Source organism: Triticum aestivum, chromosome 4B, assembly GCF_018294505.1.
Source record: "Triticum aestivum cultivar Chinese Spring chromosome 4B, IWGSC CS RefSeq v2.1, whole genome shotgun sequence".
NCBI lineage: Eukaryota > Viridiplantae > Streptophyta > Magnoliopsida > Poales > Poaceae > Triticum > Triticum aestivum.
This window is the reverse complement of record NC_057804.1, coordinates 649,630,879-649,640,724: the sequence shown is the minus strand read 5'-3', so window position 1 is coordinate 649,640,724 and position 9,846 is coordinate 649,630,879. Positions and strand designations below refer to the sequence as shown.

Sequence of the window (9,846 nt, the reverse complement as noted above, 5' to 3'; positions counted from 1 at the left end):
AATTCTTTTTCTTGTTCTTTTTTTTCCTTTACTTCAATGTACGAACTTTTTTAAAAATTGATATTTTTTTTCAAGTTCGATGAACTTTTTTCAAATCTGATGAACTATTTTCAAATTTGATGAAATTTTTTCAAATCGATGAACAATCTTTTTCAAATTCAGTGAACATTTTTCAAAACCGATGAACTCGTTTTCAAATTTGATGAACTTTTTTCAAATTTGATGAACTTTTTTTCAAATCGATGAAAGTTTTTCCAAATTCAGTTAACTTTTTTTCAAGATCGATGAACTTTTTTCAAATTCAATAATCTTTTTCGAAAATTGATGAACTATTTTCAAATTAGATGAACTTTTCTTGAAATCAATGAACTTTTACTTTTCAAATTTGATGAACTTTTTTCAGAACCTAAAAATATCAAAAAACTAGTTATATTTGCGTAATACACAGCGTAGCTAAGTTATTAAAGAGTTCGCGTTGCTTTCAACAACAATAGTTCATAATCTGTATTGGTTAGCTGAACCATTCTTTGCTTTCGCGACGCCAGTTCGGGTCGTCACATTGGGTCTCCAACCAACAGAACTGAGTGGGCTTACAGGATTGAGCCCGCAAACTCGCATGCAGGCGCCAGAAACACAACCCGGCGCAGGACGCCTCGCAATTATATTCCATATATAGATTTTAATTACTACCCGGTTGGCTAAGGAAAGATGGGTGCCCAACGTGGTGGCCCAGAAAAGCTCGAAACAACAAGCCCCACCAACCACGAGAATTAGTAGTAGGGTGATGTATTGGCGCATTGACCTAGCTAGAGCGCCTCTTGCGTCCGCTCCTTTTCGTCTCCAACAACTCGTCCATCGCTACCGCCGCTAGGGCTTCTTCTTCTTCCAGCCGTCGCTTGCAGTCATCGCCGGCCCGCTGCTCAACATCTCCTCCGACTTCACAGCGCCACGGCTCACCACGAACCTGAGACCTAAAAGGTACAGTACTCAATACTACAGTATATAGATTAACATTGCAGCTAGAGTAAGAATTTGTGTTAGATCAACTGCAGTTTACATGCTTATTTCGTATTAACATGGGATTGCATAAGACCGGAGATTAATTGAAAGTAATGTATATGTACTCTTCAGTTCTGTTCGGCATCAAGAATTTAAGATGAGAAATACACCGCCAGCAAGTAACAAGTAGATTCATGCGTAGAGCTACGCTTGAACAAGAAAAAAAAAACTGTAGGTTGCCTTAAAATTGCAAAACAGCATACTGTTAAAGTTTGGTACAGTTATACTATTTTGTTATATTGTTTGTACGATAGTTATTGCCTTTTTCACCCCCTAGGCTCAAATTTTGTCTCCGCCTCTAGTCATGCCCAATACATTAATTATGATGCAAATTGCTGAATTATGTGAGACTCCCTCTGTTCCTAAATATAAGTCTTTTTAAAGATTTCAATATGAACTACATACGGATGTATATAGATGTATTTTAGAGTGTAGATTCACTCATTTTGCTCAATATATAGTTCATATTAGAATATCTAAAAAGACTTATATTTAGGAACGGAGGGAGTACATATCAATTTATGCCCACATACCATTTGATCTCCCTTGATTATGTGATGCGAATCCCTTCATTGTGTGATGCAGATCCATCATTTCCACATGCATGCCCCCTGATCTCCCTTCATTGTTAGTCACAGGATACAGCCACATCCTGAAAGTTTCCGTTTGATTCCTTTCCAGCTTCCGCAACATGGGTAACATTTTAACGTCTGCAATTAACAAGCCCATACCTGAGACGTCCTCGAGATGGCTGACCGAGTGTGTCACCGCCGCCCACAACTTTGAGGTGATTAAGTACTCGTTGCTCGAGGGTATGGGTTCTGGCAAGTTCATTTGCTCGAGCAAATTCAGCGTCAGCGGCTACGACTGGAACATTAGGATCTATCCTGACGGGGCCATGAAGGAAGACAAAGCTGCCTACATGTCGGTCTTCTTGTGTTTCTGCCGTGGAGCAACAAGGGATGCGAAGGTGAAGTACACTTTTAGTTTATTAGAAAAAGATGGCAAAGTCAGTAATTTAACGGACAGCACATATACCTTTTCATCGGCGAGTATCGGTCAGGGCTGGACCAACTTTATTGAAAAGTCCAAGCTGAAGGAACTGCTGTCCCGCAATGACGACTGCTTCACAATCAGGTGTGTTTTGACTGTCATAAAAGACCATCACACGGAACAAGTTGGCACAGTCCCGGTCCAGGTCCCGCAGTCAGACCTGCACACGCACTTTGCAAATATGTTGAAGGGTGGAGAAGGCGTGGACGTGACATTCAGTGTCGGCGACCAACTCTTCAGTGCACATAAATACGTGTTAGCCGCACGATCGTCGGTCTTCAAAGCCGAGCTCTTTGGTCAAATGAAGGGGACCACTACAAAAAACATCAAGATCGATGACATGGAGCCTGCCATCTTCGATGCACTTCTTTACTTCATATACACAGATTCTCTGCCAAGCAATTTCGATGTTGATCAAAATGTGGCACTGCAGCACTTGTTAGTCGCTGCAGATCGGTATGGACTGGAAAGGCTAAAGGCTATTTGTGAAGAGAAGCTATGCCAGAAATTTGATGTGCAAACAGTTGCAACCACACTTGCTTTAGCAGAGCAGCACCACTCCTTGCAACTTAAAAAAGCTTGCCTTGGATACCTGTCTTTGCAGGACGTGCTTCGAGCTGTCAAGAAGACGGATGGATTCAAGCACCTCACAACCAGCTGTCCATCGATTATGATGGACATATTAGACAAGGTCGCCCCATCGTCACAAGTATGAGTAGTTCAGCTCAGAATTTTGATTGAAGTATGCAGTTCTAGTCGTATCCATCGATTTCTATTATCTGCCTGGTGTGTCCACTGGAAGACTGAACTTCTCTTCGAGAATGTGTGTTCTGTGCTCTGAACTTATTGGTGTTCAAAATTCTAAGGAAATTCACATGGTTCTTTGTTTCTTTCTTTTGTGTTGTTCCGTTTCTCCCTTTAGTTTTGTGGCAGTGAATTTTCCGATAGACCCAGAGGAAACTAGGTTTACATATTCTGACATGAATATATACTAGACTGGAGCTCTGAATCGGACCTTCTTTGCTGTACCGTACTCCCTTGCACTTCCAGATATTCCAAGCTACCTGTCTGAGTTTGTACTTGTGCAATTAGATCTAGGCTGCGTGAAACTCCCATTTCCGATGGCACAACATGCCACGACTAATTTATCTATTCCAAGTGGTTCCTCATTGATGGGATACGGAAAGAACAATAGTTAGTGTCTATTTCAGCTCAGCTTAATTTGGTACAGCCAAAGATAAATTCCATAGAAAGTTGTGAACTTCTAGTAACCTTGTCATTGGCATCCAACTGGGTCACCAAAAACTGGCATTCAATCTCAGAACAGATCACTGACCCCAAACAAAGATAACCGGTCATGGATGATCAGCAGTTTAATGCAGGCATAAATCAACAAGAAGCTCACCAAAATATAGCAAAGCACTTACAGCAACTTCTCGTCAACTCTTTCCAGTTCTTTTTCTAATAACTTAGCGTCTTCCTCCATTCCATGGGCAATATATGCCTGAATCATGGTGCTATAAATTACCTTGCCAGGCTTACATTTCTTTTCCTTCATTAGCTGTAGCATTTCCTCCATTATTTTGATATCGCCAGACTTGGCGTATGCACTGATAACACAGTTGAAAAATGGAGTATCTAAGGCAACATCAGTGTTCTCCGTCTGCCGAATAATTGCAGGAACCCTATCAAGGAGCCCAGATTTGCTGTATCCATTAACCAGCGAGCAGTACGTGATGGGGTTGGGTTTGACACCCTTAATTTTCATCAGCCTGAAATAGTACTCCATCTTCTCAATGTTGCCAGCCCTTCCAAAACACTCTATGATTATGTTGAACGTAGCGGCAGAGGGTGAGAAGAAGCGCCGCTTTATATATTTCAGCACCGACAACATTTTGTCAGGCATGTTAGCCTTGCCGTAAGACTTCATCATGATATTGAAAGTCCGCGTATCTGGCTCAACGCCCATCAACTGAAACTCACCATACCACCTCTCCATGTCATCCACCCTGCCACGGTTGCCATAGGCCCAGATGATGGAGTTCATCGTGTATATGTCCGGCACATTGTCCCCATCTTGAAGCATGTTGGACAGCGCATCCTCCATCTCCTCTAGCATGCCGGCCTTGCCGTACCCATCAATTATCCCATTGTGGATGACAACGTTGCATCCAACCCCCAGATATGACATCTCGTCGAGGACGGTGGGGATCAGGTCGAAGCGGCGCGACTTACAGCAGCAATTGATGAGGACAGAGAAGGTGTACTCGTCCGGCTTGCAGTCTGCGTCAGCACCTTTCATCCGATCGACCGTGGCCATCGCCTCGTCCAGCAGGCCGCTGTAGCCGTAGGCGCCAACGAGCGCCGTGTACACGTCCACCGTCGGCGCGAGCCGCTTCTCCGAGAGCATCACCTTGAAGAGGGCGGTGGCCGGGCCGGGCTGCCGGCACCTGCCCAGCATCATCAGCAGCCTGGCGTAGATCTGCGTCCTCGGCTCGTACCACCGCTGCTTCCGCAGCAGCTCGAAGATCTGAGAAACAGCAATCCTTACGTGGTGAGCATCAGTCGAACAGGTAGCGCGCACCGGCTGGACCATACGAGAGAGAGAGAGAGAGGGGTTGAGGAGGGAGCGGACCTCGAGGGCGGACTCCCAGCGGGAGGAGGCGACGGCGGAATCGAGGGCCTGGAGGACGGCGCGGGGCCAGAGGCGGGTGGAGTGCTGGCTGGAGCCCGCGGACGCCTTGCGGGAGACGCCGGAGACGGCGGCCTCGGTGCGGAGGATGCGGGCGAGCGCCTCCTCCGGCTGCTCGGCCTCGGGGGCCGCGGACGAGGGCGGCCTGCGGCCGCGCTGGGCCATGGCGACGAACGGCGCGCGCAGAGGCGAGGACGCGGTGGTGGCGGCGGGGCAGCGCGCCGGCGAGTGCATGGTGCCGTGGAGTGGCGCGAGAGCGAGACGGAGGAGATAAGGTGCCCAGCGGCAGGCGGCAAAGCAACTGAGCGAAACTGCTCCCGTCCCATTCCATTACCGTTGGATGGCTTCAACTGTTTGGAACCGATTTTGCTCCCCAGATTTTTACGTAGAAACTCAACTTTTCCCTGAAATTTCCAGCAAAATTACATAAATCTCCAATTTGTGTTAAACAGAAAAATGTTGTTATAGATTAGGAGGCTGTTAATATTTGTAGTTATCTCCTTATCTCTTGTAACAACCTATGTAATCTCGGCTATGCCGTGCCCTAGAGGCTGCATATTTAACCCCTCCTGGCTGCCCTATGGGCTGTGCCGAATCCCAATCTCCTTCTTCGGTTTCAGATGGTATCAGGCCATCACGCGTAATCGCACGATGGGTTCCCCGATGGCCGTTGCTTCCTCCTCCGCTGCTCTCACAACCCTATCCCTGCCCGCCGCCTTCAACGGGCCGCCGGCGTCCGCCGTTCCCTCGCCATCTGCTAGCCTTATCACCGCCAAGCTCACCACCTCCAACTTCCTCCTATGGCGAGTTCAGGTTCTTCCTCCTCTACGCATCGGCGGAGGTACGGGCTACGTCGAGGCACCCTCCCAGCCCCTGCCAAGCTCCTGGAACCCGATGACAAGGGTGAGCGCGCTCCAAACCCTGCATATGCCAACTGATACCGTCAGGATCAGATTGTTCTCAGCTACCTCCTCGGCTCTCTCTCCGATGAAGTGCTGCAGCAGGTGTATCGTTTTGAAACCTCTCGCGCCATCTGGGCGCATGTCGAGGAGATGTACAACATCCACTGTCGTGCCAGCATCGTCCAGATCAAGCTGGACATGGCGGTCTTCCGGAAGGGCAACCTCTCCATGGCGGACTACTTCGCCAAGATCCGCGCCAACGCCAACCAGCTTGCTGTCGTCGGTCGCGCCATGCGTGATGAGGACATCATCACTGCCGTCATCACCGGCCTCGACAGCGACTACGAGCCACTCATCACTGCTGCCACGACTCGTCTTAACGGCATGTCCCTTGGGGAGTTTTACTCCAACGACATCGCCTTCGAACGCCGTCGTGAGTACAACGCCGCTCGTCTTCATCCCAGCGGCTCCTCCGTCAACTCTGTCGCTCGGGACTCCAACGGCAACACCAACAACAACCCTCCCAACCGGGGCAAGGGCAACTACCGCGGGTGACCGCGGCAGCTACAACAACTCTCGCGGAGGTGACCGCGGGAACCATGGCGGTGGTGCTGCGCGCGAGCAAGGTGACTTCGGCGGCAACCGAGGCGGTGACCGCGGTGACTACGGCGATCGCGGTGACAACCCCGTCCAGTGCCAGCTCTGCCGCGGTCCTGGCCACTATGCCTGGGAGTGCGGCCAGCGCTACAACCACGCCTTCCAACCCCAACAATCCAAGATGGCTGGTCTCGCTGCTGCATCTCCTCCTTCCATCTTAGGAGATTCTGCCTGGTTCACTGACACAGGCGCCACCGACCACATCACCGGCGACCTTGATCGCCTCACGATCCGGAAAAAGTATCCAGGGAGGGATCGCATCCACACAGCCGACGGTTCAGGTTTGCACATAGCTCATCGTGGTCATGCAATTCTTCCTACTCCCTCTACAAATCTGAAACTTCGCAATATCTTTGCATGTCCCTAATGTTGACAAAAATCGTCTTTCCATTATCGCCTTGTCGTTGATAATCATGCTTACCTAAAGTATTACCCTACTCATTTTCTTATGAAGGATTTGATCACCAAGAGGGTTCTACTTCAAGGCAGATGTGAGAATGGGCTCTATCCCATTCGGCCATCACCTGCTCGTGCTTTGTCTTCGGTTAGGTTATCTTCTGAAGATTGGCATGCAAGACTTGGCCATCCCTCCAAGCAAGTTGTTCAGCACGTTTTATCTTCAAATAAGTTAGCTTCATTCTAGTCGGTCTTTGACCCATGTGTGTAAAGCTTGTCAGCAAGGCAAAGCACACCAGCTACCTTTCCCTAGATCATCAAGTGTTTCTTCCTTTCCCTTAGAACTTATTTTTTCAGATGTGTGGGGACCTGCCAAAACCTCTTCTGGTGGGTTCCAGTACTATGTCTCATTCATTGATGATTATAGTAAGTTTGTTTGGATTTATCTTCTCAAACAGAAATGTGATGTGTTTGATGTCTTTCGTGATTTTCTTGCTCACATTGAGCGCCTCTTGTCTCGTAAAATTCTATGTGTTCAGTCTGACTGGGGTGGTGAGTACGAAAAACTCAGCAACACCTTTTTTCGTCAACTTGGTATTATGCATCACGTTTCCTGTCCACACACACATCAACAGAACGGTTATGCCGAAAGGAAACACTGTCACATTGTTGACATGGGGTTATCCCCGTTATCACATGCATCTATGCTCCTTTGTTTTTGGGATGAGGCATATCTTTCAGCTTGCTACCTCATCAATCGACTTCCTAGTCGTGTCATTGGCAACACTAGTCCTATGGAAAAATTGTTTAACACCAAACCCGACTATACATCTCTCCGTACGTTTGGGTGTGCTTATTGGCCCAACTTGCGCCCCTACAACACAGACAAACTTGCTTTTCAATCTCAACAATGTGTCTTTGTTGGGTATAGCATTCATCACAAGGGCTACAAGTGCTTACACTTGCCCACTGCCCGCGTGTACATCTCTCACAATGTCATGTTTGACGAAAAGGTTTTTACATTCGCTAGTCCTCTCCCCTCCCCCATACCACCCAGGGTAGCCGAACATGCCATATTGTTATTTCCGCATGACCACATGAACTATTGTACACCTGGTTTGCGTGATAACTTGGATGCAGGATCTCCCACGGCGCAGAAAATCCCAGGTGAAACCACCATGGGATCCCAGGAGGATCCTAGTGACCGATCCGAGGCTGATCCGGCCTTGGATCCCGTGCTGTCGGCGGACAACGACGCGTCTTCCCCCGTGCCAGGCAGCGGCGATGCAGCGGCCTCTGCAGTGGGCCGCGTGGCGCTCACTGACGGGCCGGCTTCCCCTCCACCCGCACCCGGGGCTCCACCCGCGCCAGTGGCGGGGTCCACAACTGGGTCGGCTTCCCTCCAGCCCGACATGCCTGGGGCCGAGCCACACGTGGCTTCAGGGCAGGCCGCTGCTGCGGTTCCTGCCGCCCCACCAGCTACCGGCTCGGGATCCCAGGCGAATCTCGGTCCCGCTAGCCCTGCCGCTAGTACGGGATCCCAGGAGGATCTCCCACCTGGATCTTCTGCTCCGTGCGGATCCGATGCTCCGTCCGGCCACACCATGGTGACTCGCCTACGTGACAACACACGCAAGGCCATGCAACGCACCGATGGCACGGTCATGTATGACCCGTCTTGACGTGCGTTCCTCGCCTCGCGGGAACCTACTGATCATCGTGAAGCTCTCCATTCTCCCGCGTGGCGTGCGTCCATGCAACTCGAGCTTGCGGCTCTTCATCACAATGGCACCTAGTCTTTGGTTCCACCACCATCCAATGTCAATATGATCGACTGCAAGTGGGTTTTTAAACTCAAGCACAAGGCAGATGGAACAGTTGATCGTCATAAGGCACGTCTCATTGCCAAGGGGTTCAAACAACGATATGGCTTGGACTATGATGATACGTTCAGTCCCGTCGTCAAACCGGTTACTGTTCGCTTGGTTCTCTCCATTGCAATCTCTCATGGGTGGTGCTTGCATCAGCTGGATGTCCAAAACACCTTTCTTCATGGTGTTCTTCAAGAAGAGGTGTACATGCGACAACCCCCTGGTTTTGTGGATCCCAGGGCACCGCGACATCTCTGCAAGCTCAGGAAAGCAATATATGGTCTTAAACAAGATCCTCAAGTGTGGTATTCCAGGCTTAGTTCTCGGCTTCTCCAACTTGGTTTTGTGTCATCTAAGGCTGACACCTCGTTGTTTGTTTTTCATCATGCTCGTGTCACCATGTTTATGCTTGTGTATGTGGATGATATCATTGTGGCCAGCTCATCTCCTACTGCTACCACCAAGTTGCTTGCTGATCTTCAGGCCTCTTTTGCTATCAAAGATCTCGGTCCTTTGCATTATTTCCATGGAGTTGAGGTGAGATCGTCGCCAGGGGGGATTGTACTTTCTCAACAGAAGTATATTGGCGACATTCTTCATCGAGCTAATATGGAGAATTGCAATTTCTCAACCACACTCATGTCTTCGGCCGAGAAGCTCACCAAGGAAAGTGGGTCGCCATTGTCTGGTTGGTGCTCTTCAGTATCTAACACTTACCAGGCCAGATATATCCTTTGCAGTGAACAGTGTTTGCCAGTTTCTTCATGCACCCACAACTATACATCTCTCAGCAGCTAAACGGATTCTGAGATACTTAAAGTATACTCGGAGCATGGGCCTTTCTATAAGAAAATCCCCCACTACTAGGAAAAGGGCTATAGATGATATGGCCACTAATGGCGCACTAGACATGTGGTGCGCCATTACTATATAATAATGGCGCACCATGTGCTAGTGCGCCATTAGTAATATATTACTAATGGCGCACCTGGTGCCTGGTGCGCCATTAGTAGTTTTGAAAAAGAAAAAAATGTTACTAATGGCGCACCATTGTACAGTGCGCCATTACTAGTTGACATAGTAATGGCGCACCAAACCCACGTGCGCCATTAGTAGTTTTGAAAAAAAAATGTTAGTAATGCCGAGCCCCACCTCCCCTCGCCCCGTCGCCTCCCCTCCCCTCGCCGCCCCCTTGCCCCACCTCCCCTCGCCCCGT

General features: G+C 49.0%; 2 protein-coding genes across 2 annotated transcripts; one reads left to right on the top strand and one right to left on the bottom strand.

Annotated features, from left to right (window-relative positions):
• Window positions 1–475: 475 nt before the first annotated feature.
• LOC123093852 (pentatricopeptide repeat-containing protein At3g53170) lies at window positions 476–4,995 on the bottom strand (the record flags this gene model as incomplete). Its single annotated transcript, XM_044515906.1, is given in 6 exon segments — window positions 476–971; window positions 1,593–1,711; window positions 1,791–2,001; window positions 2,098–3,443; window positions 3,540–4,642; window positions 4,748–4,995. Coding segments are annotated over 3 exon segments (1,364 nt in total), but the record flags the coding sequence as incomplete, so codon positions are not given.
• Window positions 1,711–3,002, top strand: LOC123093853 (BTB/POZ and MATH domain-containing protein 2). Its single transcript, XM_044515907.1, has one exon. It carries the CDS (start codon window positions 1,751–1,753, stop codon window positions 2,825–2,827), a length of 1,077 nt encoding a protein of 358 aa, XP_044371842.1. The 5' UTR covers window positions 1,711–1,750; the 3' UTR covers window positions 2,828–3,002.
• Window positions 4,996–9,846: the final 4,851 nt, after the last annotated feature.

Bases quoted from the DNA above. Each gene is read 5' to 3' on its own strand.
- LOC123093853 (XM_044515907.1), top strand. From the start codon at position 1,751: ATGGGTAACATTTTAACGTCTGCAATTAACAAGCCCATACCTGAGACG.